Source organism: Martes martes (genome assembly GCF_963455335.1).
Source record: "Martes martes genome assembly, chromosome: 3".
Classification (NCBI taxonomy): Eukaryota; Metazoa; Chordata; class Mammalia; order Carnivora; family Mustelidae; genus Martes; species Martes martes.
Genome location: NC_137890.1, coordinates 86,768,984 through 86,795,785, shown reverse-complemented (window position 1 = coordinate 86,795,785; position 26,802 = coordinate 86,768,984). Strand labels below are relative to the sequence as shown.

Genomic DNA, 26,802 nt, shown 5'->3' with positions numbered 1-26,802 from the left:
GGTCAAGGCAAAGGAGAGTGGAGAAACAGGAAGGGGATGGGGAGAGAGAAACAGAGACACAGATATTAAACACCAAGTCCAAACGTTCCAAATGCAGTGACAGACAAGCCGGCCACCCCTCCAGGGGTCCAGCCCCCCAGCAGGTAAGATCCCTTGAGGCTAAAAGAATTAAGGGGAGCCCTGGGGAAGGGGCAGAGAAAGGGGTGAACTCCAGCTGCAAAGCAAAATGTGAGAATCGTTAGCAGGGGCTCAGCAAGCTTGGTCCTGCCCCAGGGTGGACTGGGAAGGGGGATCCACCCTCAGCCCCTCACTGGTGGACAGTGTGACCAGCTCAAGCCCTGTGCCCTCAGGCTTGTTCCAGCGGAGACAGGGTCACGTCGGCTCCCCATGACAGAATTCCACTCAGAGCACGCCAGGTCGGGAGGGGCTGATCCAGTGAAACCCAAGCCAGGCCTGTTCTCATCCTGGAAAGTGGCCTCAGAGCAGGGCGGAGGGCCCAGGGCCCAGGGCAAGCACCATCAGATGGGCAGGGTGGGCCCTCTCCCAGGTACCCACAAGTGCTTTTCCCTCACCAGCCGTGGGCCCAGCAGCACCCGCCACCCCGCTCACTACCTGGGATTAGTCACTAGCTGTAAACCCATCTGTGAGTGGGGTTGATGATTCCTGCCCCAGGGGAGCAGTGAGACCCAACAGTGCAAAGGGGTGCGGTGAATACAGCCCAGGAAGAAGGCCCCTCCAGGGTACTTGGGTAGCCCCCTCCAGACTCTCCCCCAGCCCCACCCTCCAGCCCTTACCTTGGCAATTTTGGCTTCATCCTTCTTTTTGGCGGTTTGGAGGGACTCGTAATGGTGCCGGGCACTGTCATAGTCCACCAGCTTCCGCCCTCGCTTGGCAATGCGTGACTGGAGGACGGACAGAGGTTGGGTGGGGGGAGGGTTGCTGAACAGGGCCTGGCACCCACGCTGGGATGCTGACCCAGGCTGGGCTCAGAGAAACTGGGCTGTGGGCACTGGGAACTGGATGAAGCCGAAAGGCGCAGGGCAATCAACCCCAAGCTCAAAAGTGCATCTAATGCATGCTTGACTCGCTTGCTCCAACATTTCCAGAGGCAAAGAGCTCACCCCTTCAAGGCAGCCTATGACCTTGGGGGTCTGTCCTTATCCAGAGGTCAAACCACTGCCTTCAATATCCAGACACTTTTGCCAGTACCCACCAGCCAGCAGTGTGTCAACAAGCCTCCTCCCTGCCGGACCCCAGGCTTCTCTACCCCCAGGCTAGCACCACTGCCTCCCTCCTGCCCTCCCCATAAGGCATCTTGAGGAGCCCAAGGCATCTGCGTTGGGTGCCATGGGGGCCAACATGGAGCCCAACCCCCAGGGGATCAGGTCTAGCACAACCACCACCAAATGGCCTCAACACCTCTGCTTCCGCGTCTGCAGCACCCAGGGCCCAACGGCCACAACGGAGGGCACCCATTAGGCACCCGTGCTCAGGCCTCACCTCCCCTTATATACTTCCTACAACCCTATAGTTGCTCCACAGTGACATGGTCAAACAGACATATGCGCATCATGGGGTCTCTTCCCACAGTCTGGAGACCCAAAGGCCTCAGCTCAGAAAGGCCCAAGTCTGAGGGCCGGTGGGCTGGCCTCAGAGGGAGGGATGAATTGCCTGGTGAGAGAGGTGCCCGTCTTCAGGGCAGGGTCACCTCAGCGCCTGCCTCCCCTGCACAGGCTACCGGGCCAGAGCAGGACAGACCTACAAAGGGTGCCTCTCACCTTGATGTCAGGGAACTGGCCCAGGTATGTGTCCATGGTCAGCAGCGCCTGGTCCACCAGCTTCTGGTGGTAATCCAGCCAGAGGAGGTCATTGTTCTGAAGGAGGTGAGGGCTCATAAGAATATGGCCAGGGGAGCTGGGCCATGCCCAGTCCCCTGCTCTCTCCTCCCAGAGACCTGGGGTTCACAGCCCAGAAGCTTCTCAGAACCTCAGGTAAAATGGGGGTAGTAACTCCTTCCCAGTAGCCTCTTCCAGGGCCACTGTAAGGAACAGATAAGCCCGGGGCTGGGATGGTCAGGGAGGAGAGGTGATTTGCCCAAGGGCACACAGCATGTGAATGCCCGAAGACCAGAAGGCCTTGTCCCGGAGCATAAGGCAGGGCGGGATGGGTCTGGGGCTGAAACCAGAGGGCCCTCTGGGAAGGACGGAGGTCACCTGCCTCACACTCACCTCAGCTATCTTGTTGGCTTCATCCCTGCCAGGCCAGTCGGGCTCGTACACCTCCTGCAGACATTCATTCAGTTTCTTGGAGGCCTCATGCATGGCTGTGGGGTAGAAGGGCTATGCTGCAGCCAGGGCCATGGGGGGACGAAGATGGGGGCAGGGGCGGGACACGGAGGGTCACCCTTGCCCCCAACTCTGAAGGCCCAGGAGGTATGTGGGTCCCCACTGCCAGCGCTACCCCTCCACCACAAACCCTGGTCCCCGTCCCAGCTCTGCCCCCATTAGCTTCATGTGGCAAAGGCCCCTCAGTGTCCCACGAAGCCCACCTACTCAGACCAGGTCCTCTCCTGCCCCTTACCCTTGACTGAGGCCAGGTAGGTCCGGAGATCCTTCTGCAGTCGAGTGCCCTCAGTCTGCAAAGAGAAAGATAAGGCCAGGGTGAGGGCCTGGGGCACATGCTGTGCCTGACCCTGTTCTTCCTACACTCCCATGTGGAGAAACGCAGGCTGCACCTGATGGCCGCCCCAGATCAGCTGTCCTCATTGGGACACTGGCAGGACTGGAGAAGACAAGACCTGTGCAATAGTTCTGGGGCACGACCTGGCCCAGAGCACCCCTTGGAGCACGGCAGCTCCTTCCTCTCTGGATGTAAATGCGTAGAGAGCATCCCATGCTCCTCATCGCCACCCCTGCCTTGGAGCCCTGAGCGCCATGGGATATTCCTTCTGGTTTGGCAGCACCTATCTCTTCTGGGCAATCTTCTCAGTCCTGTAAGGAAGGCAGGAAAGTGGAGACCCTGCCACCCCAAATAAGGCACAGGCTGAATGATACAAATGACACAGTACCCATGTATAGTGGGACTGGTGTATGTCCCAGGCGTGCCCTCAGACAACCACGGACCAGGGGACCAATGAGAACAGGGGAGTGGAACACCCAACACCTTGCCCCAAAAGCTTAGGCCAGCAGGCTCCCACTGCCTCGTGCCAGGGACGGAGGGTGGCCCTGGAGGTAGACTCTAGAAGGTGGAAGGGAATGGCTTAGCCAGGCTGTACAGAAGTGGGGGAGGGGGGTCATGCCCATGACTCTCAGGACACGGGCCCAGCCAAGGGAGGATAAGGGATGTAAGAGGAAAAGATCGGCCAGGGGACTGGGCCAGACAGGGAAGGCCCTGAGCTGGGGAGGCAGCCCCAGGGACTTGCTGAGACAGCAGGACAAGCAGAGATGACACACCCATAGGCAAAGCCTCCAGTTCCTCTGGATTACCAATACCACACAAGGCAGGAACAGCAAAACTGAGCCCCAGGTGAGAGAGGGGGTGAACAGGCTGAGCCAACAGGTGAGGTATGGGAGCACCAAGAGTGAGATGCTGGAGCTTCCAGAAGTCATGTACAAAGGGGGAGAGAGCACACTGGCTTTGAGGTTATGAAGACCCACCCAACTCTGGCCGTCACTGGACATGTAGCCCTAAGCAAGTGACCAAACCTCTCTGAACCTCAGTCTCTTCCTCTGTTAGCTGGGATGAATGACCCCTGCCTGGCAGACCACAGGCTGATGCCTACTCAGGAAGAACGGCACAAGGGAGCCAGGCCAGGCCCCTAGCCTTGAGGGCCAGCTGCAGGAGATGGGCCTTATGCTGAGGATGGTGATATGGGGCAGCGGGGGGATGGGAGGAGAGAGGGCTTCTGGAGGGCCAAGGACAGCAGTGCCAGAGGCTGGCTTCTGCAGGGGAAGAGCACCCTCCTGGAGTGTCCCTGCCTGAGGCTCTCACATCTCGGCAACTCCCCTGCCCTGGTAGAGCACTAGGCAGACACAGACCCAGCAAGATGCCACAGTCCCCCTCCTGGCCTGTGGCGCCTCTACAGGAGGTGAAGGGTGGTCTCCACAGCAAGCAGGGGTATAACCAGCCTTCTGGGCACGCCCTAGGCACCCTCAAACCTCTCCTGCACCTGCCTCCCCACCCCCTGGAAATGGGCTCTCCCTCCTCATAGGCAGGTCCTGCTCTTCCTCTCCTGGTGTCCTCAGAGTGTCACACAGCAGTGGCCCAGTGGGGCTGGCTCTTGCCCTGTACTCGTCTCCGTAGCATCATTGTCCCTGCCTGACCACTGAGGGAGCTGAGAGGTTCAGTGACCTGCCTGGTGCTACACAGACTGGTAGAACCAGTGAGTAACCCCACAGCCTGGGCACTCAGGCCCCACAGGCAGCGGCCTGCTTATTATGCTGAAGGCTTCCAGAAGACAGTAGAGGTTTCGTGCAGGGAGCGTTCCAGGGCGGCACATAAGATATACAATGTGGGGGGCGGGGTGCGGGGGGAAACAAGGGGTGGTGGAAAGGAAAAAAAAAAAAAAACCCTCTCCAAAATTGCTTCAATCCCCACAGACCACAGACTAGCCTCTAGCACCCTGGCCACACGGAATTCTGAGGAACTTCAAAGCTTGTGACCTGCTGATTAAAGATAAAGGAAGAAACAAGGGCCAGTTCACATCATTGAAACCTCTCTGGAATTCCATCAAGGATCAGATGTGGGCCCTGTGGGACCAGGAATGGGGAAGGTCCCACTCTTGATGCTTCAGGGACTGAGATGAGGATTCAAACGTGCTTCTGACTCGAGGCTATTGCATTCATCTGATGCCACAGAATCTTCCAGACTCGGTTTCTCTTCCTGCCAAACTACCATCATCTCCCTCCCCTCCTCACTATCCTGCGAGATCCTGTCTCCTCTGTATCCCGAGGAAGGGGTCTCCCCAGGGGCGGGCTGCTGTGCTTGCCCGGAGCCTCAGGCCGTACCAGGGCCCCTTGTGCTTCCCAAACAAGGCCATGCTGTAATCAGGCACACTGGGCACAGATGTGCAAGGGGCCACCCCCAGAGCTCTGCCTCGCATGTGCCAGCTGCAGCTGGGCCCCTCAGCCGCACTCCGCAGTCAGTGCCCAGGATGAGGCCCAGCCCTCCCCCAGGCAGCTGCCTCCCACAAGGCAGCGCCCAGCAGGCCAATGCAGAACCTGTGTGTTTGCTCCAAACTGGCTCCCTTGGCCCCCCACATAGGGCACCTGAGAAACCACTCTGGAGGTCCCTGGGGCTTTAACATACTCCTTGCAGAGCAGCTGAGGGAGCAATAAAGTTCTAGAGCACGATCCCTTCAGCCTGCTCTCCTGCCTCTGGACTCGGAGTCTGGAAGGACACCACAACCCAGTACCAACACCTAGCGTAGCTCCATGGGGGTGACTTGGCCCACACCCCACATCCCTGCTATACCTCCCTTCAAAGGGTGCTCCCCTGCCTCCCCTGACACCAGCCCCCACCAGTGGTCTGAAGACCCAAGCCCTCATCTTCCCAGTGAGTCTAGGGGGAAAGGACATCCCTCCTGCAGGACTCCCTCTGGCTCCAGCTGACTCGTGCCCTCGCAGTCAGTCCCAGAGGATCTTCACACAATAGCCAGGGACCCCCTCTTCAACCAGAGCGGGCCCTGAGAACAAGAAGGAGTCCGACCTGGCCCCACCTTGGCAATAGACAAGCCAACAGCAATAATCAGCCCCTGGGTGCAAACTACAGGTGGTCCCAGGAGGAAGAGCCTGGTCCACTCCCCTCCCCTCCACAGCCCCCCAGCTCAGGTCCTACTCAGGCCTTCCCGGGAGCCATCCTGGGTCCTCTGAGTGGGCCAAGCTCTGTTTCTCTGTGCAGGGACAGAGGGCAGAAGTGCCAAGACTGGTGCTGAGTGCACCCAGGAAGGGCTATGAAACCTGCCCCTTGTGAAAGCCAGCGACCTACATCCTCACCTAGGGCACCTATAGGAAGGGGTAACAGATTTGCTTCCTTGAAGGCCATATTCCCCGCCATCCTAGTCCCCAGCTAGCACTCTGTATGTAGTCTTCACAAATAAAAGAGCAGGAGAACACTCAGCTTGCAGACTTCCCATGCTCAACGTCAACCCCATCTTCCCCAGGGTGGCCCAAGCCCGGGGCCCCAGCCACACCCACATACCCATCAAATCCAGAAGCATGTGGCTGCCTTAACCCCAAGAGAATGTTACCCCAAGCCTCAAATGAGATCTCAAATCTATCCCCTCTTACTTGGCCCCTGAAAAGCCAGCCACCCCACCCGACCTGAAGGCAGACAGACCCCCAGCTCAAGTGACCACTCCGTGTCCACCTCTGGGGGGCCACCAGCACTGACTGTCTTTAGTGCTGACCTCACTGCCTGGTGGCTCTGCTCAGGATCAGAGTGACTTCTCGTCCAGAACCGGGGCCCAGTGGGGATGACTCTGAGGGACGAAAGCAGGGAGTAACGCTCTGGTCCCTGCACTGGGGCCAGGCCGCGCGGAACCTCAGCTCCCAGACGCGAACGTTGCTCGCCTTCTGCCAAACAGTCCAGCTGATGAGGCAGCCCCATCACCCCTCACCCAGAGCAGGAGCTGCCCCAATCTCTCTCCCCAGCCCAGCCAGTCATCCTCAGGACTGGGGCTCAGCTCCAGAGAGGGAAACTGAGAGTGGACAGATCTGGACACCATGCGTTGTGTGTCCTTGGAAGAGTCGCTTAACCCCGCTGAGCTTCAAGCGCCTAGTCTATGAAGAGAGTATCAGCACCCGCCTCAAGAACACAAGGTTCGGGTCTGTGACACACAAGCAGTACCTCATCCACAATAGGAATCTAGAAACAGTGATTCCCTAAAGGACTTTCAGAGCATCCCACACAGCCTGAGGAAGCCAGCTGAGCAGGGGACCTACCCCAGGGGCTTTCAGCAGAAAGAACCAGAAGCAAAGACATCAGGCTTTGCTTGTCCAAGCCTCCATTTTGCAGGTAACAAAACCGAAGACCAAGGAGCAGGACACCCAAGGGCACAGATGATTCTGACATGGCACATACCTGGGCCTTGAAACCCCTCCCGATTGTGGCCTGGGGGATAAGCAGCCTTGAGGGCTCCCATCCCTGCCAAAAAGAGCCTCTCAGGGAGCTCCACTGGCAGGCGAGGGTGGGCTTGGCCCTGGAGACTGCCCCAGCTGCTCTCCAAACCCCTCTCTTCCAACAGGCATCTGCCCGGACCTGGCACTCTACCAGCTTACCCCTTACTATCTCCCAGCATGCCCCTCACTCTCACCCAGCTTGCCCCCTACTCTCTCCCAGCATGCCCCCAGGACCTCTCCCAGCTTACCCCCTACTCTCTCCCAGCATGCCCCCAGGACCTCTCCCAGCTTACCCCCTATTCTCTCCCAGCATGCCCCCAGGACCTCTCCCAGCTTACCCCCTACTCTCTCCCAGCCTGCCCCCTGGGGCCTCTCCTAGCATACCTGCCCCCGTCTCCCAACATACCCCTCCTAGCCCTCTGCCAGCATGCCCCCCACTCTCAGCCAGCATGCCCCCCACTCTCAGCCAGCATGCCCCCCACTCTCTCCCAGCACACTCCCCAGCCCTCTCCCAGCATGCCCTCTGGCCCTTTCCTAGCATGCCCCCCACTCTCTCCCAGCATGCTCCCCAGCTCCCAGCTCCTGGCCAGTGAGTGGACTGTCAAAGTTCTCCAAAGAAGGCCCCCTCTCCCAGGTTCCGTTCCAGCTGCAGAGGCATCGGTGGGCACCTTCAGTGCTTTCAGAGGCCTCGGGCATGAACAGGAGCAGGGAGAACCTGGTCCTTCCCAGCCCCAAATCTGGGCCTATTTGGCCCCTTTCCTAGCACAGCTTAGACGATGACACCACCCCCCATGCCCATTCCTTGTGGCCCCTGCTTGCCTCCATCCCCATCTGTTACTCACTGAGGGCTGGCCTGCAGAAGCCACAGGGCCATGGCCCAGCTCTCCCTCAGTTCCTGCCGCCAGGCCCTTCCCAGAGAGGGCAGAATCACCAGGGTCAGCTCATTCCCCTCTTCTCTATCTTCAGATACAGCTACAGAAGTGGCTAATTCTAGGGGCACCTGAGTGGCCCAGCTAGTTAAGCATTTGACTCTTGATCTCAGCTCAGGTCTTGATCTCAGGGTCATGGGGGGGGGGGGGCTAATTTTAGACTTAGCAGATGTATGTGAGGGAAAAGTTTTCAGGGGCCTCCCCTTTAAGGTATTCAGGGTCCTTCAGTCAGGAAATCCTCCCTGGTATCTAACCACTGCCCCCAGGCTGCCCGCCTGATTCAGCCCCTCCTGTCACTGGTCTCTTAACTATCTAAAGGAGCTGGTAAGGGGCCATCGCAGTCTTTGAAACCAAATAAATATGGCTCTAAATCCACTCCCAAAGCAGGATGGCCCTGGGCAAATTACCCAACTTCTCTGAGCCTCAACTGCTTCATCTATAAAAGGGGAATGATGATACTAGATACGGTACAGGGCTGCTGGGAGGCGTCCAGAGGCCATGCTCAGCAAGTGCTCCAATCAGATCCTGTCTGCTCTGCTCCCACAATAAATTCTGCAAATGCCACTCTCCTCACAAGAAGCTTCTTTAGCTCCCACTTGCCCTGACATTCGAGGTTTTCCAGAGTTTGGCCAAAATCTACTGCCCCCTCCAACCCAAACACTCCCACCCACCCCCCACCAATCTACCCCGTATGCCTTATCAAAGACCTACAGTATACCCCCCAGCCCTCCCTCCTATTTCCCTTGGTCCATACCCTAAGCCAGTATTCCCTCTTCCAGGAAGTCTTCCATGACCTTGCCAGCGCACACTGGCCCCTTCTCCCAGCTCTCTCACGCCACAAACTCAGCTCTTGACATTTTTTACCTGGCAGCCTCACTTCTACTTTGCACACGCTCCCTAAGGCCAAAGGTAACCCACACTCACCAGCTGCTTGTTGAAATTCTGGACACACTGTTCAAACTGCTCGTCCTTTGTCTCATCCGCCTTTCCCAGTTTCTGGAGGACCTGCCAAGGCAGCAGGAGAAAGAGTTACCGTGAGAAAGAGGGCGGCCAAACCAAAAGCACCCAACCACCAACACCACAGATGGCTTCCCACCCCAGCCAACGTCCCGGAGGCCCACAGCCAGCATCACACAGCCCAGGGCACTGGGACCATCACCGGCTGCTGTGATCCCCAAAAGCAACTCTGAGTCCATCAAGTCTTGAAACCTCCTCATCCTCTATTAGCCAAGAGGAGGTGCTTAGGTCAGGCTTGCTGGAATGACTGAAACCAGGAGGAGGGGGACACCCTTAAAGACAGCTTGAGGGATCAGGCACCCCTCCTTGCTATCTCACGTTGCACCCCTGGGGGTTCCACCCGATCCTGGTGGCTAAAAAGTGAGCTGAGCACAAGAAGGGCCAGGTAAGGGCAGCCACACCTCCCCACATGACTCCATTTCCTGGTCCCAAGATTCTTGAATACCAGAGGGAGGAGCAGAGCAGCCCTGAGCTGGGAGGTAACCACCCCAGGACACGGAGGGCAGCGAGGGGTGGCCAGGGGTCGGGCTGTTTGTATCACTAGGAGCCAGCTCGCAATCTGACTGGATTTTCAGATGTGACCTGCACTAGCCACCCTGCTCCCTTCTCTACAACCCAGCAGGCCATACCGGGCCCACTCGTGGCACTCACACTCACACTAATACACCTACATTCACACACACGCGCGCATACACACACGCGCGCACACATACAGCTCACAGCCACCCGCTCTACTCCCAACTAGACATCTCAGAGGCAGACTCTTCTGATGAGTCACAGCTGTGCTTTCTCAGCTGTGTGGGGAGAGCAGGAGGGGAGGGCAGATGTGGGGAGAGAGCTGGGTAGAGGCAGAGAGACCCAAGACCAGAAAGGGGGGAAAGACCTAGAAAAAGAAGGAGCTGGATCAGGAGCCTGAGACGAAGTATCATGAGAGAGAGAGAGGGGTGGAGAGAAGAAGGGGTAAAGGCAACAGGGGAGGAGAGGGCAGGGAAAGAAAAAGAGGACAGAAAGCCTGCAGAAAGGGGAAGCTGAGGCAGAGATGGGGTGGGTTTGCAGGAAGAGAGGGCAGCAGAGACCAAAATGGAGACAGAGACCCCCACTCACAGCACCTCCACAGGAAGCAGAAGGACAACACTGAGATGCTCAGCAAAGGCAGTGGCCAAAGCCCAAAAAGAAGGAGAAGAGAGCCTGGGCGGCTCAGTCAGTGAAGTGCCCGCCTTCAGCTCAGGTCATCATCCCAGGGTCCTGGGATCTAGCCTGGCACCCGGCTCCCTGCTCAGTAGGAAGTCTGCTTCTCCCTCCCTCCACCCCTCCAGACTGTTCACTCTCTCTCTTTCTCAAATAAATAAATAAAATCTTTTTTAAAAAGAAAGAAAGAGAGAGAAGGAAAGGTGGCAGTGGGTGGGGGTGGCAGGCAGAGGGAAAAACAGTGGCCTGGACCAAGGGATGCTCTGTTCCAGAACAGAGCCTGGACCCTTCCCAGCCCTGACTGGCCGTAGGATGGCCCAGGCTGCCATGCTGCACCATCTCCAACAGGCTTGGGGGCCACAGCCAGGCCCATCGACTCTCAGACCTTCTCTCGGCGTGTACATTTAGCACATCACCAAGCACCTGCTCTGTGCACAGCCATGGGCACCTCTGCTGTGGGAGCAGATGCTAATCAGACATGGATCCAGCCAGAGAGAGGGCAGCATGTGGCACTGCAGGAGCCTGGGGTGGATAGCCATATAGCCTGGACAATCAGAGAAGGCTTCCTGGGGGAAGTGGCAGCTGCTCAGATGGCAGAGAGAGAGCATGCAGCAGAGGCGAGGAGACCAGAGAGATGTAAGGTATGTTACCAGGGAATTTCAAATAGCTTGAGGTGACCAGAAGCCACAGAGGATGGTGAGGGAGGATATGGGCAGCAGGAGTCGGAATAGGCATGGGAGAGCAACCCACCAACAACTTTGTGCTGTAATGGTCACAACACAGTTTATTGGGCAAGTGCAGCTGTAGACCAAAGGCTGACACTGAGGTGAGAGGCAAAAAGCAAAACAAAACAACCATGAGCAAGAAAATCAGCACTTCCCACCGGCCACGGGCTCCCGCCACCTCCCCCTTGGCAACCATACCCAGATGGTCCCATGGAAATGGGGTGGAGATGTGGAAGCGCCTGGCCTTCTGTGCACGGAGCTTGAGTGGGTGACTCACCCCCCATCAGACACCAGCCCCTTGGCCGCACCACCTCCAACGACAGAAATGGAACACCAGGTGGGAAAGAACTTTCAGAAGTCAAAAGAGGTCACTGAAGTGAGCACGAAGCTCCCAGGAAGAAGGGTCAAGGCCAGGTAGGCCCTCAAAACAGGTGGAGTGGGAGTGGAAGGTGGCCCTGTCCACTCCCTCTCTCTCTTCTCCCTGAGGAGATGTACTCAGTCGGCCAAAGGTCCCTAGTCCCAGTCCTGCCACCAGAGCGCCCGGGGGCCCCAAGCCCCCAGAACCTCACACACACATGCACACCTGGCCCCAGCTCCCCAGCCGGGATGTAGGTTGCACCAGACAGGTCTTCACGCCAGCCACAGCGAGCAGGCCAGGTGGTGAGAAGACCACTGAGAAAAGGGACTTTCTCTGAGCCTCGAGGGCATTGTCTGGGAAATAAAGAGAACATTAGCACCCACCTTAAGGCTCCTGTCTGTAAAGCATATCTCTGTGTCTCTGTGTGTGGCACACTCGAGTAACCACAGTCTCTTACCAGGCCTTCAGAGCTGCTTTCATACAACGGAGAGCCCGGCCTGACACCAACCTTCCTCCAGGATGGATAGAAAACTCCTATCATCCTTCAAAACTTGGCTCCAATGACACCTCTGTGAAGCTGCCCCCGCCCCCTCTCTCCCCTACAGCTCCTGTACCACTTAGGGCCAGGTACCTACTCCCCTCGCGGCTGCACCATGTCCCCAAGTGTCTGCCTCTGGCTCTGTCCCGGCCCATGAACAGCCTGAGGTCAGAGACGGTGTCCGGTCCTTTCCATGTCCCCAGCTCCTGCAGAGGGCTGGGGACAGGGCAGACACAGAACTTGCTCTTGGCGGCTGCTGGCTAATCTAAGCTGTGAGCTTTGAGGACAGAGTCAAGACCTTGAACAAAACATCCCATCTCTCAGAAGTACCCTCTTATGCAAAAGGGAAGACTGTGAAGTACTCAGCCCGACAGGGGGACAGAAAGCTGAAGGTCACCCTTAGAGCTAGGGTTAGAGGGGCGCTTCCGTCAGTCTGAGGTCTGGCCTAGGGTGACACGGGCCAGCGCCAGGGGGTCCCAGGCCTGAGGAGCCAGGGTGCAGGAGAGTGATCAGCACAGGAAGGTGAGCCCGGCTCCCCACTCTGCACGACCTCAGGTTAACAGCTTAACCTCTGTGGCCAAGGCTTGAGAAAACGCCCGGTAAGTGCATGCTGGCCTTGGCCTCACTGATCCTCACTGCACCCACGCCCATTTAACAGATGACAGAAGGAAGGACACACAGCCTGGGTCCCCGACCTCAAGGTGCTGCTGGACTGCCTAAAAACAAGATGGGCATGCCTGCCTCGGAAGAGAGACCAGGACAAAACTCGGTCCAGTAAAATCCCACAAACTCCCGCTACCAGCTTCCATTTTTTCCAACCACTGTAACTGGAACTCCTACCAGGGCCCAGCCACAGGGTAAGAGGCCTTTCTGATCAGCTGCTGGCGAGCTCTAGACCATGACCACGGCCAGTCCCCTCCCGACCGTGGCCGTGGGCCTCAGCAGCACCGGAGCTCCATCCATTCAGCACGCGGTTAGTGGGGCCTCTTGGCTCTTGTGCCAAGCTCACATGCAGACCACTAAGAGCGGCAGGGGGACTCTGGGTGTCCAGAGGGGCCTGCTCCCAGGGGCTCAGGGAATGCGGGACAACCAAGGTGGTCACAAGGGATGAGCAGGAGTCGGTGGGCAGGAAGGCCTGGTGGCAGAGAGGCAGGATTTCCACTGCCTGCCAAGGGTTATGTAGAGGGAGGGCCCCAGACACTCTGGCGTCACACTTTCCCACTTGTCACACACTATGTCACACGCTTTCACACTATGTCTCCCTTTGCAATAAAATAAAAGGGGAGCCTTTCTGACTATGGGACAGAAGACAGGTGCACAGGCCCTGCCACACCTCGGTGTTAGCCCGGGGGAGGGAGTAGAGACGGTTCAGCAGCCCAATGGCCAGCAGTCCAGAAAGCCTCATCAGGGCCACCGCTTCTCAGCACATCCTCACCCCAGCCAGAGAGCAGTGGAACCCACGTGCCCCCAAAGGGACCGTGCAGGGCAGGGCAGAGACGAGCAGCTAGTGGCAGAAACAAACCTCCTTCTGAGAACATCCACACTCCCACCTCACTGAGCCTGAGCCATGACCCAGCGCCAGCAGCCCCTCTCTGAGCAGCGGAGGAGGCCCACCAGGGCTCAGGGGGAGCTTCGGAGGAAGGAGGTGCCCCTCCCCCAGCCTCTGTGCTTTGACCTTTCTCACAGCCCAGAGCATCCCACTCCCACAGCCAGCATGGGGCGTCCTGCCAAACCCTCACCTCTCCTCCTCCCAGCCAGCAAATGGGCCCTGGAACAAGACATCTGTGTCTCTGCACAGCCATGCTTGCATGACCACCAACCCCAAAAGAACAGGAAAGCCCCTAGGGGCCAGGCCGGTTTGAACTAGGAGCAGTTGATCACTTACTTCTCACCAAGCCCCGAGCAAAGCACAATATAGTCACCAAGCGCCCCCTCCTATAGTTGAGTGTCTTCACCTTCATGTGAGAGATGGCAGGGGGGTACAGATCAGTCAGGACACACAGCCTAAGGTCTTACAGTTGGGAGTAAGCTCTGAGCTTCTCTGCTGCTCCCGGCCTCCAAAACTTGAGGAGGGGCACCCCATAGGCCTCACCGGGCACAAGCCACCCCAGCCCAGCAGATACAGTGTGGGTGAGCATGTCTGCGGGCCCTCACCCCCTGGGCTGACAGTGGGTGGCCCTGCTTGGAGCCCTGAACTCAGGACAGTCCCCTCCCGGGGGCTCTAAGCCCTCCTTCCTCCAGAGAGGGACTGAGTTCTGCACTGAGGGGACACACATTCACATCTGAATGGCACGGCACAGGGCAGGAATAAGTGCTTTCTAGAACCCAAGGCTAGAGAGAAGGACCAAGTCCAGGGGCCTAGGAGGGAAACTCCAGGGAGGCAGGGCCCATGTTTCCAATAAGCCCTGGTCCCCAGGCTCTGGGCCAGAAAGAAAAGCTAGGGGGCCCCTCCAGCATCTACGAGTACGGCACACCTTGTCATGGCTGCTGCAGAGGCATCTCACACAGCCAGCCAAGATGGGGACCCACCCACACCTTACCCCAGTGTCCCCAGAACCCCAACCCACACACACACACACAGTGGGGAGAGGCCTCATCCAGCTCCCCTCCAAGGACCCACCACCCAGCTGCTGAGACCCCACCAGACCTTCACCTTCCTCATCATCTCCTCCTGGCGCCTGCCCTGTGGCTGCCTCTGTTGGGGTTGGTGGAGAAGTGAGCTGTACCCGGGGGGCTGGGCGTCACCACCTCACTGCTTCCTCCCAGGAGAGCTTGCGGTCCGGGGGGACCACAGCAACAGGATGCACGTCCTCGCACCTCACAGAGAGGCTCCCAAACAGGCAGGACACACAGAGGGGCAGGCAGGTATAAGGCCAGATTTTCCCACAGAGCACTCTGCACACACAGGCGGGCCCTATTCTGAGGAAGACACCCCAAGAGGGGAAAAGCCACAGCTGCCCCCTCCCCAGGCAAACATGCCAGTTTGGCATACTCTGACCCCTCTCCCCAGGGGCCTCTGGGTTTCTGGCTCACTCCCTGTCACCCCAGGGCTTTCTCTCTGTGGTCAGCTCTGGCTGCCTCCTTCTGTACCACCTCTGCCACACACAGCAGGGGTGGGCCAGGCAAGGCTGGGGAGCTCTGTGGCCCTACAGAGCCAGCCCCCTGTTCCTCCTGCTCCTATGCTGCAGGGGCCCTCGACCCACGTGACGGACTCTGACACTAGTCGTGTGAGCCTGTGGCCATGCTCCTCTGAGACCCTCTGGCAACCCAGGATCTGGGCAGGACCCCAGCAGCACCCACAAGTGAGCAGAGGAGAGGAAGGAGGTAGGACCCCGAGCCAAACACTTTGCATATGCCTCACTGACACACTGCAGATGACTCCAGAATGAGCCATTTCTCCAAGAAATGGTTGTCTTCAGGGGCAGGTGTGTTCATTGCTATTGGTTATCCTTGCTCCTGAGTATTTCATTTAATCTTGAGGCCATTTCCTGAGCTACATATTCTTACCCCCAACTTTAGAGATAAGAAAAGTAAGGCTGAGACATTAAGTAATAAGGCCACATGGCTAAGAAGGAGCAAAGCCAGGACTCTGTGGCTTTTCGGTGGCCATGAACAAGTGTGGCTCAGATCTCATCTGCTGTGGCAAATGACCTAGACCTCTGGGTCTATCACTGTGTCCCCGCTGAGGCCACACAGTCCATGGGCTTCTCTGGCCAGTGACTGAGTCAGGGAGGAGGGTGTGATGGCAGAGGCAACTGGCCCCAATAGGTGAATCTGGCCTGGGGATACCCTACCAGCCTCGCTGAACCCTGCTATGCTGCCATCCTCCCCTGGCCCCTTCTTCCATAGTGGGCGCCTGGCATTCTCACTTAATGAGAAAGAAGACAGAGGCAAAGAGTGCCGAGGTAGCCTGGTGCCTGGCCAAGGCCAGAGCCAGGGCTCCTGACTCCTGGGTCCTTTCTCCTGGGCACAAGGAAGTAGCTGCATCTTCCCTTCTAGCATCCAGCCCCAGCAAAGTCTGCCCCTCCTTCCGGAGAGCCCCATGAACTCACTCACAGAGCAGTCAGTCAGCTTTGCCTTCAGAGCAAGCAGCTGTGCTTCCCCCAAAGGCTGGGGGGTGGGGGGAGAATCTCCCAGTGACCAGTTTGCCACTGAGCAGCCACAGGCCTGCTGCTGTGCCTTTGGGGTGTGCCAAGGAGAGGGGGGAGAATGAGGGGCCTGACCTCTCTGGGAAGTAGTCTGGCCCCACTCCAGCCCCGCTGCAATCAGCAGTAGGGACAAATCACTGAGGCTCCTGCCTGGGAGCAGAGCCCAGGGTCTCGGAAAGCAAATCCAACACACGGCAGAGTGTCCCTGGCCAGTAAAACTCCTTAGCCCTCCGGCAGCCCCAGGCTGGCCACACATCAGGCTTTCCCTTACAACTTCCCAGACGCTCAGAGACTTTTGAAGAAAGATAAATGTTGAAACACGAGCCTTGGGCAAGAGCCAGGAACAGGATTCCATCCCAGGGAGGAGAATGTTCCTCAGCACCGAGGCCCCCCACGCAGCACCCGGCTGCACACTCGCAGGCTCCCATGCACAGGCAGCAGGCACACCCACTACCCTCGTGTTCACGTGCTGATGCTCGCCCATGTGTCTGCGCACACCCGCTCACACACACTTCCTGATGGGGCCCTTCAGTCGCCCCCAGGCACAGCAGGAAGGCAGCGGGAACCACAAGGAGACCACAGAGCCAGGAAAGAAGCAGAGGAGAGACCAGGAGATGCTGTGTAAGGAGAAGCCAGAATGAGGAAGGGGAAATGGAGAGAAAACCAGAGAAAGGGAAACCAGCAGTAGCCCAGAGAGCACAAGAGCTGGGCTCTAGGCCAGGGAAGGGCCCAGCAGCTCCAGGCAGGTGGGTCTCAGGGAGGAGAGAGACCCTCCAGACTCCAGCTCCCTCTCCCCACCCCAAACACACACACACACACACACACACACACACACACACACACACACACTCAAGCACACGCACACACACTCAAGCACACGCACACATTTCTGCCCGCAAAAGACAAGCCTGGCCAAGGGGCCCTAGTTCCTTCTCTTGGTCTCACCGCACCCCCATCCTAGGACCTCCATTTCCCCAGGCTGGCTGCAAGGTGGTGGCGAGGGAGGCTGGCTCTGAGGACTGCAATCTGGCATCCTGCCTTCCTCCCAGGGGAAAAGTGATACCAGCCCACCTCCCACTCTGGAGGGGTCCCCTCACCATCAGATCCCAGCCCAGCGGGGCTCCCCGCAGGCTCCAGCTGTGGGCACTGCAACGGCCCTCCTCCTGAGCTCCACAAAGATCACACTACAAGGCTTGACCCCAGCAAGCCGGGTCCAAGGGCCCGCCTTGAGGGAGGCCCATCACCTCTGACACCCGCTTTCATTGGGCTTACTGGACATCCTGAGGTGGGGACTGTCATCTCATTTTACAGATGAAGGAACTGAGGCTCAAAGAGGTCACTTAGCTGATAAGTGGCAGAGCCAGGCCCCAGACCCAATGGACTCCAAAGCCCAAATTCAACTTGTAATTCTCAAGTGAGGACTGCACAGATGCCCAACAGTCACAGGCAGCACAGTTAGGGTTTACTACAAAAGATTCGTCTTGCTGCATTCCAAAGATTTAACTGGCAAAGAAAGCACTTTTGAAGGAGCACCTGGTGGCTCAGTTGGTTAAGCATCTGACTCTTGATTTCGGCTTAAATCCTGATCTCAGGGTTGTGAGATCAAGCTCTGCACTGGGCCAGGCATTGAGCTTGCTCAGTATTTTCTCTCTCCTATTCCCTCTGTCCCCAACTCTCACCCTTTATTTAAAAAAAAAGAAAAGGCACTTTTGTGACATAACCAACATAGATAGACAGATTGTGTAGCAGAATGCAAAGTTTGCAAAGATTTTTGCCATGAAATACAAAACTAGAAAAACATTTCCAGGTTCCCACTGGCCCACTGAGGTTGGGCTGGGCTGGGCTAGGCACACCCCTGCCCCTCCCCCAACACAGGAAGCTCCTCCCCTCATCTCCACTTGGTGATCTGTTTTTTTTAACAAGTCCGTGTGTTCTGGAAGTCACTGTTCCCTGACACCAGTCTACAAAGAGTGACTGGCTGAGGAAGCCAACTGGCCTTGCTTGGGAGATGGTCACTCTAAAATTACCTCCTTCCTCTTTTAGTGATTTTCCCTTTCCTTTACGAAATACTGGTGAGAGTGAAGAGTGATGTTTGGTTCTCTCTTTTACATCCCTCACTGAATATATAAACACTTGGCCCTCACGGATATCAGCCCCACCACAATGCCTTGAAATGTGACCGGTTGGTCAAAAGCCAGAGTGCAGAGAGCTCCGTGGCCCATGTCAGTTGTCTGTCCGTCAATCCTTCAGTCCCAGGGCTGGAAGCCTAACCCCTGAGACAGGTGGAGGGCTGGGGTCTGCTCTTCCTCCATACCCACCTCTCCGGATGGAAGGGAAGGCTCCCTCTCCAGGTGCCTGCAGCCGAAAGCCACCCCCCTCCCCTCTCTCCTGGGAGGGGAAATTCCAGCCTGTTCAGCAGATAAGCCTATGGCCAGTGGCCAGGGTAGGGCCACCCAGAGCCCAGGGGAAGCTAGGGTGCAATGGGGCAGGGGAGACAGGAATAGCCCACAACAGAGCACAGGGGAGCAGAGGCAGCAGGGGCCCACGTCAGGATGGGGAAGGGGTTAAGGAGAGCCCAGAAGAGGGACGCCTGGGTGGCTCAGTTGGTTAAGCAGCTGCTTTCGGCTCAGGTCATGATCCCAGCGTCCTGGGATCGAGTCCCACATCAGGCTCCTTGCTCCGCGGGGAGCCTGCTTCTCCCTCTGCCTCTGCCTACCACTCTGTCTGCCTGTGCTCGCTCGCTCTCTCTCTAACAAATAAATAAATTTTAAAAAAAAAAAAGGAGAGCCCAGAAGGGCCCAGCTGAGCTGGGGTAGTTGAGGTGGAAGACATAGAACAGCAGCAGTCACTCATCCAAAGGCATCTAAAAGGCTTACAGGAGTTCCCCACATCTGTGAGAAGAGGGAGGTGTTCCACAGATGAGGAGACTGGGGCTCAAAGCCCGGGATCTCAGGGTGAAGTCAGGCGAAAGGAAGTTTAGGCTAAAAGAAGCACTGGAGCCCCAAGGGAGTGCTGGAGGGGCCCTGGCTGGGGACAGGCTCCCCTCCCCTCAGGGACCACCCACCAGGTTGAGCCCATCCCTAGTCAATAGCAGAATCAGGCTTCCACGTGAATAGTTCTTCTAGAAGGGCCAGAACCACCCAGATAGAGGCAGGCCAGCCCCTTCCACAATCAGAGATCATCCAACTGTCCAGACCTCCCCAAAGAGCCCTCCACTCCTCCCATCCACACTCCAGGGGGAGAAAGGAACTTTTTACCAACTTTCCAGGAGGGCTCAAGCTGCTCTCTTCTCAGGAGCTCCCACTGGATCTTGACCCTCACATACAGTCCACGGTGAGCAGTCCCTACTCCTGGACTCCGGGATGTGGCCTCCTGGGCTGGGAGAGCTGTGGCGGGGGCGCGCCTTGGACACCCTCCCCCAGCCTCCCTGGCTCTGTTCTGCAGGGAGCATAGCAAGATCCCTGAGCCAACACTTGAGAGAAGGCATGACTGGTGATAATACAAGTCTCGAAACAAAAACACAGCAATGCACGCGAAAGAGTGAGGCAAGGGAGGTGCTGTTCTTAGGTAGTAGCTCAGGGAAGTGAGAGTTGAGACCTGATGAAGGAGACAGAGCGTGCCAAACAGAGTACAAACAAGTGCAAAGGCCCTGAGGTGGGAAGAGCGAGGTCAGTGCAAAGGGAAGGTAAGAGGGTGGGTGAAGGGGAAGAAGTCCTAAAACGCCATGCTGAGCTGGGATGAGCTGAGCTGAGCTGAGCACTCCACACAATTTACCTATCAATCTCCCGGAATCCTCACGAGGAAATAGTAGTAGGATCCCACACTTTGCAGATGAAGAAACTGAGGCACAGCTTTAAAATCTCCCCAGGGTCACAGAGCCAGTCAGCAGGGTGGCTGGAATCCAAACCCCAAGCCTGGTTCCAGAGGCCACATGTTCTCACCACTGAACAAACTACCCTAGCAGCCAGGGCCAGAACACAGGGCCTTAGCTGGGGGCCCCTGCTTTGAAGCTCTGCATGGAAATCGGAAGCCCTGGGGAGCTCTGCTCTAACCCACAGTGCTAGAGCACTTAGGCTGCTGTTGGGGACAGACCCAAGAGCAGGGTGAAGCAGGGAGCCCATTTAAAAGGTGTCCTCAATGACCCAGATAGAGCCAAAGGCAGGAAATGCCAGGTTTGGCAAAGGCAGGAAATGTGAGCAGTGGCTGAGTATGGGATGACAGTGAGAAGTGAAGGAGACTCCAGGGTCTGAGCGACAAAGGGAAGGAGTAGTCATTACCCAAGATAGGGACATGGTGAGTCTGAGGTGCCCAAAGATGTTGGGGAGGGCAGGGCAATGGGGACACAACAGCCAGGACCCCAGGGCAGCCTGGGCAGATCCCACCATCGGGCTCCTGAACCCCCCATTCCCTGTCCACTTCCCCCCTCAGTCACTCCTGTTCTGGGACGTCCAGCTCAGAGTGTCTAGTCTGGACAGCTGCAGGGGAAGGGGAGAGACGGAGGAACATCTCCCGCTCAGAACTTCTGGTGTGAGAAGCCCCACAGCAGAAGATTCAGGTCTGAGCCCTGAGCTTCATCAATAAACACGGAGCAAGACAAGGGAGGATCAAGTTTGGCTGAGTAGGTAAGAGGGCCCAGCCCAAAGCGGTAGCTGATTTCCTTCCTATTCCTTCGCCCATAACTTGACCTGGGATTCCTTATACCCAAGCCAGAAAGTTCAAGCAGCCTCTCCCACCTAGTCCCCACCCTGCCCCACCCTCTCACCCCCACCCCCACCCCCCCCCCCCCCCCCCCCCGTCCACACATGCCTTCCATGGTGCCTGCCACCAAGCGCACCTGCTCCCTGTGACTCACCCAGGCTTAAGCACAACACTCCTGGTGGACGGCAAACACTAATCCACCCCACCTCCCCTCAAGCCACCCCCTTACCCTGCCCCCCTTTGGCAATAAGATGGCAAAATGGTAGATCCCGTGGAAAAAAAACATCAGCTGTGAGCAGTGGCAGCCCCCACTAGCAGCCCTAATGCGCTTGACATTCCTGGCATGGAGCCTGGGAGACAGCCCACTCTACAAAGAGGTCCAGAGAAGGCCCACACACACCCCGTCTGAGTGACACAGGGCCTCCTGTCATGCTGGGTGGGGCCTGCAGAGGGCGGGAACGACCCCACCCTTGGCCCAACACCCCATACCACCTGTTGAGAGATGTCAGCACAACCACCCCCAGAGCCATCACCCACCCCATCTGTCCCCTCCATGCAAGTGTGAGTGCTATTCTCAGCCCAGGCTCCAGGACTTGGGCCATGGACGGAGGGGGGAATCTGGCCCTCCAGTGCACCGCCTCCCACAGACCCCTCATCAGCTGCTGCCTTAGCTCAGTGGGGGAACAGCCTGTGTGCAAGAGCAACCAAGCATGGGCCCAGCCCACAACTCAGCAGAATACAAACCCAGAGCGGGGGGAAGAGAGGGTGAAGTACCCACATGGACTGGAGCCAAGAAAGTTCATCCCTGAGCACCCACAAGCTCCACAAGGAGACCCTGCTTCCTCATGATGCCAGCCCATGTTGGCCTTTCACATCACCTCTTCCAGGCAGGCGTCCCTGACTCCACCCCAGCCACAGGGACTCACTTGCCCCTCCGGAAGGCCTGAGCCCTTCGCATATGTCTGTTTCTATCAGAGAAGCTCGACCTAAATATGCAAACAGGTCATTCATTTATTTCACCAACTGGAATCCTCCATGTCCACATCTGTGAAATTGTAACTATTAAACAGTACTTAATGGAGATAAGATATGTGATATTTTTTCCCAACACATTATTGCTACTATTTTTGTTCTTGTTGTTATTTTTGTTATTCAAAGGAGCAATGCCCATGATCACTTTTAAATAACTTGCACCCAGTCCAGCCCACCATAGTGCAGACAACTCGCACTTGGCCCAGGAGTCAGTGGGGAAGGGGAGACTCAGTCCAGCCCCTGTGCTCACTCCCAGGCCTTCATCGGCCCAAAAGCTGTGCTCGAGACTTCCCTGTCTCAGCCCTGGACTGTCCACAAATCCCCAGTACCTGTGAGAGCACCACAGGGACCCCCAACTTCACAGATGGGGAATCAGTGGGTGAGGACTGGCTGGTTCAGTGCTCCCCAGCAGACGAGGACTAGTTCCACTGCATTTCAATAGAGGAGGCAGGGGGGAATTTGGGAAGGAACCCGAGGGGAAGGGGTGTTTGACCACTTGGTAAACCGGTAATCCGGTAATCCGGTCAAGAGTGAAGGCTGGGGTCAGGGAAGCAAGAGGGACCACCAACGGACTGGGGGACGTCACATGGCTGCCCCTGCCCCTGGGAAATGGAATGAATATTCAGGGGCTTTTGCAGGCTTCCTTCTGCTGATCCTGCATCCTGTTTTTCTGTGCTTCGGCGGGGGGGAGGTTAGAAAAATAGGGTGGGCAATGGTCAGGCTGAAGGGGAAGGCACCATCCCCCCAAGCCCCAGCAGACACAGGAGGTCAGTGCACAGGAGCAGAGCCCTGGAGGCCTCCCTGTTGCTAGGGACAGCTGGGGGGGATGATGTGGGGGCCCACCAGAGGCCTGGGCACGTCATCACTTTCCAGGTCTCAGAATCCTACCTCTGTCATCAAAGGAGGGAAGTAAGGACCAAGTGAGCATGAAAGGCCTGTCCATCTCGGCTTCCCAGGGCTCATGCAGACCACCAGCCCTGGAGTCCCTGTCTCACCAACTAGGGAGGGACCCCAGGATCTGGCCCACATCCCTCCACTCAACACATCTAGGCTTCCACCAATGTTCCAGAAGGGCTGAGACAGTGAGGACAGGGAGGTGTGGCAGAAACCCCCCACACACAAAACCACAGCCAACACCAGAACACCCTCTATGCCTGTTGGAGAGGGGTCCATGCCCACTTCCGCTTCCTCCCCTAGGGCTCTCCTTACCAGAAGAAACACAATTCAACACGGAGGGTAAGTTGAATAGCCAGACAGAGCTATGAATCCTTTTTTTTAAAAAAAGTGTTTTTAAATCATGGGAATGTGCCCAAGGAGGCACACAGGAAAGATCCGAGTAGAGCAAGGCCTAGGGATGGACACCCGATCCCAGATTCGAAGGTCGGCCCCTGGCCTTCCCCTGCTACAGCTTTGGACACTTCTGGACCATCTAAACGCTGGAAAGGATTCTGTTGCCTACAGGGAGAGGAAATCAGAGTGGGAGAACTTAAAGAGTGGGAAATAAAGGGGGGGTCCATGTTGTCCCCCGGCGTCCCACCCCTGCCCTCATGAGGCCCTCTCCAGGCAATGTCTCCTTCCTTCCTTCCTCCTTGGAGGCCTCAGACCCACCATTCCAAGCTGGGCTGGACTCCTGCACCACCAATGGGCCAAGGTTGGCCTAGACTTGGCTAGGATGGCCCAACAAGACACACACAAAGTGCCAAAGCACAGTTGAACACCCACACCCACCCAAGGCACCTCAGCACCCCCACCCCAGAATAGAGCTGGGTCCACGAGCTGGCATCCCAACTTTCAGTGTCCTTGGTGTGAAATGGAGACACCATTCTCCCATTTAATCCTCACAAATAGGAAAACCGAGGCTCAGAGGGGATAAGTAACTGGCCCAAGGTCAAGGGCTTGAGAGGAGCAGAGCTGAGATATGAACCCGAGCCTTCTACTTGCCACACTATATGAGGTACTATGCAAAACGTTCACCATTGCTTCTGCACTGGAGCCTCACACTCCAACTCAGTTAACATTAGGTGTCTACTATGTGCAGGTGCCCACCATGGGACCAGCCTCCACTCTCAAAGACTCTGGATCTAACGGGGAGGATAGTTACCCCCATTCTACACAGAAGCAAACCGAAGCAGGAAGGATTAAGTAGCTAGACCAAGTCCTAGATAAAAGAAGGAGACCAGGAGCTAGAATCCCGGGACTCAGGGTGTGCTGAAAGCACTTGACTGCCTGGAGGCTTCTCTCTCTACTGCATCGCTCAAGAGCGGCACTGCACTGGCTGCAGAATGTGTTGGTGGCCTCCCTAGCTCTCCTGGGGTGCACAACATCCAGGGTGATCTGTGAGTGCAGCCGCACAAAGCAGGGATGCAGGCACTGGATTCTGTCCTGCTGCTGACCGTGGCTTTCCCACAGTGCTGACTCAGCTCTCCCTCCAGGTAGCTTCTGCAGTGCCCTGGGCCAGAGGTGTCAGGATCAGACGCCGCCCCCCACCGCCCCCCCGGTCCACCAGATCCAGACAGGGCCTCCTCCAGCATCCTCAGGAAGGGCCCAGGGTCCCGCCTTGGTCGTGGCCTCCTCCAGACCCACAGTCCACTCAACCAGGAGGGCTAAGCAGTCAACTTGGGGAAGGTGGTGACATTCTAGCTGAGCCAAGCCCACTGCCTGAACAGACTGCTAAACTGTCCTGTTAGGTGCGGAGGGGATGCAAATAAATAATACACTAGCTTAGTTTCTATTTCAGAAAAATAACAGTTATTTGTGTCCTGTCCCAAGTTTAGTAAATGTATCCAACTAATTGTGGATTTTGTTTCTCATCTTGGATCAGGACTCAGCTCACACTCCAGCCATTAGCTCATTCTTAAGTGTTCCCTGCCCCAGGATCCCCCAACTCTTTCTTCATGGGAGGGGTGAGCTATGGGGCCTGTGCTCAGCTCTTTCTCTACCTTTGGGTTCCCTGATCAGACCAGCTCTGTCCAAATCTGACCCTCTAGGGTCCCTTGATTCCTGGGGGCAGCCGGGTTCCCACCTCCTTCATGGAGCGGATTTATGGACACCTGGCTATGAGGGAACCCCAGACTCAGGGAAGGACTTGCTCTGCAGCTTCACCTTCTCCTCTGATGTGCCAGCCTCCTGGGACAACCAAGAGTGGCTTCCCCACCACACACAAACACACACACACACACACACACACACACACACACAGGGCACAGGCATGAGCATTTATCTGCACTTTAGTAGTCTCCCCCTAGGGGAGCCTGACTGATCTGACTGGCTCAGTAGCTAGAGCTCTTGACCTCAGGGGTCGTGAGTTCAAGACCCTTAGGTGTGGAGATCATTAAAAAAAAAAAAAAAAAAAGTCTCTCCCTACCCCTGGATTCGGGGATGAGGGTGGCAGCACCTGGGAAAGGCCAACCTAGAGCCAAGTCTGATAGCAGGAAAGGAGGAAATTCTAGGGTTTCCCTGAGCCTCGGTGCTCTCATCTGCCAAACGGAACCATAATCCAGTCCTGCCTACCTCACAGGTCAGCAAGACAATGAATCAAATGAAAAAAAGGTGGGTGGGAGGGTTCTGCATAAATTACACAATGCCACAAGGATAGGAAGACTTTGTCACCCTCCCACCCCCAACTCTCTGGAGCCAGCTGGCCCCAGCAGGGACACAGCTCTGCCCCAAGTAGCGTTCACCTTATCTCACTGAGAAGAGGATCTCATGCTTCTCAAATTCCCAGATGGGCACGCTGAGGTTTGGGGGCCCAACTAGGGTTCAAGCCAGGTCTCTAAAGCCTGTGCTCTTGTTGCACAGTAGGCTCCCTGAGTGGAATGATGGAAGACCCCTCACCACTGTCCCCCTGCTCCACACGCCTCATCTGGTCCCTGGGAGCACAGCCCACCTGGAACCCTGTGTCCTTCCCCGACCTCATTCAATGGGGCTCTGGCTCAGGGGCCTCTGACTTCCCTGCTCGAGAAGATGACACCACGACCTCCCAGTTAAGCTTTTTCAACCAGCACAGGAAAAAAGAGGGAAAAAATGTACACCGCAGTTCAACTTCAAGAATCCTCTCATAAGCAAAACAAACAGTTCAAAACACAAAAGACAGAATGGTCCCTACCTGTGGGTTCACAGGGGCTTCCCCAAACACTCCCCAGGAAAAAAAAACCCATGTGCCAGTGCCCACCAGGGACCAGGCATTGGTCACATCACTTCCTCTTGTTCCCGGGTACAGAGGAGGAAATGGGGGCGCAACTTGCTCCGGACCTCAGAGGAGCCAAGTTGTCACCGGGGCCACACTCCACCCTCTCTGTTAGGGTCTGTCTTCCTCCCATACACACCTCTTAACCCTGGATCAATCTGTCCTCTGACCCTGCCCAGCTGCCAGTGTTCCGGGGCCCCGGGTTAGCATTTGCGTCTACCCACCACCTGTATCTGCCCTGGAGATAGTGAACATGTCCTGGCAGAGTGGATGTTATCCCAGAGCAGAGAAATAGGGCACCATGGCAGATGAGGGTGGGAAGTGGCGGTCCCCTTGAGGGGCCTCTCCCGGCCCAGGTCTCCTGTGCCAGGTCAGTCTCTGGTGCCCAGTGGCGGGCCCAGGCTCATCCAGTCCTCAGGCACGTTGGCGATGTTCCTGGGGAGATGCTGAGCTGACCAAAGGGTCCAAAGAAAGTAGCAGCAGCTGTTGGAAAAGGGGCCAGTCTGACAAAGGCTCTGCTGTCACCTGATACCCCCATCCAGCCCCACGGCCTCTGATGGCTCCTCCAGCAACAGGCCTGAATGGAAACCCCAACGAGCCAGAGCTGCCCCCAAGCCTCCTTCTGTACAACATTACCAACATTACTGTTCCTGTTGTCCACTCCTCTCCCAGCAGTCTGCACTTAGACCCAGAGGCCCCCACCCGCTGGCATGACCCCTCCTTCCCTAAGGACGCTCCTCTTCTGATGACGCTCCCCTGCTCTGACCCAAGAGCTGGGGGACCCCCACATGGCCATCTCACAAGTAGCCTGGCCACGAAGGGCAGAGCACACAGGGTGCCTGGAAGAGGGGTGAACTGATGCACT

General features: G+C 57.0%; 1 protein-coding gene across 12 annotated transcripts in view; it reads right to left on the bottom strand.

The window, feature by feature from the left end:
* The window catches only part of BIN1 (bridging integrator 1), a 55,643-nt gene that overhangs the window by 19,140 nt on the left and 9,701 nt on the right, over positions 1-26,802 (bottom strand). For 10 of the 12 annotated variants that reach the window (XM_080798545.1, XM_080798544.1, XM_080798547.1 and 7 more), the window contains exons 2-6: positions 8,972-9,052; positions 2,581-2,635; positions 2,229-2,323; positions 1,779-1,874; positions 795-902 (exon numbers count right to left, since the gene is read on the bottom strand). In XM_080798545.1, coding sequence (XP_080654671.1) covers positions 795-902; positions 1,779-1,874; positions 2,229-2,323; positions 2,581-2,635; positions 8,972-9,052 — 435 coding nt within the window. Of the gene's footprint in view, positions 1-794; positions 903-1,778; positions 1,875-2,228; positions 2,324-2,580; positions 2,636-8,971; positions 9,053-14,526; positions 14,569-26,802 lie in introns of those variants that run through there. The other 2 variants (XM_080798552.1, XM_080798543.1) reach the window with 1 other exon arrangement.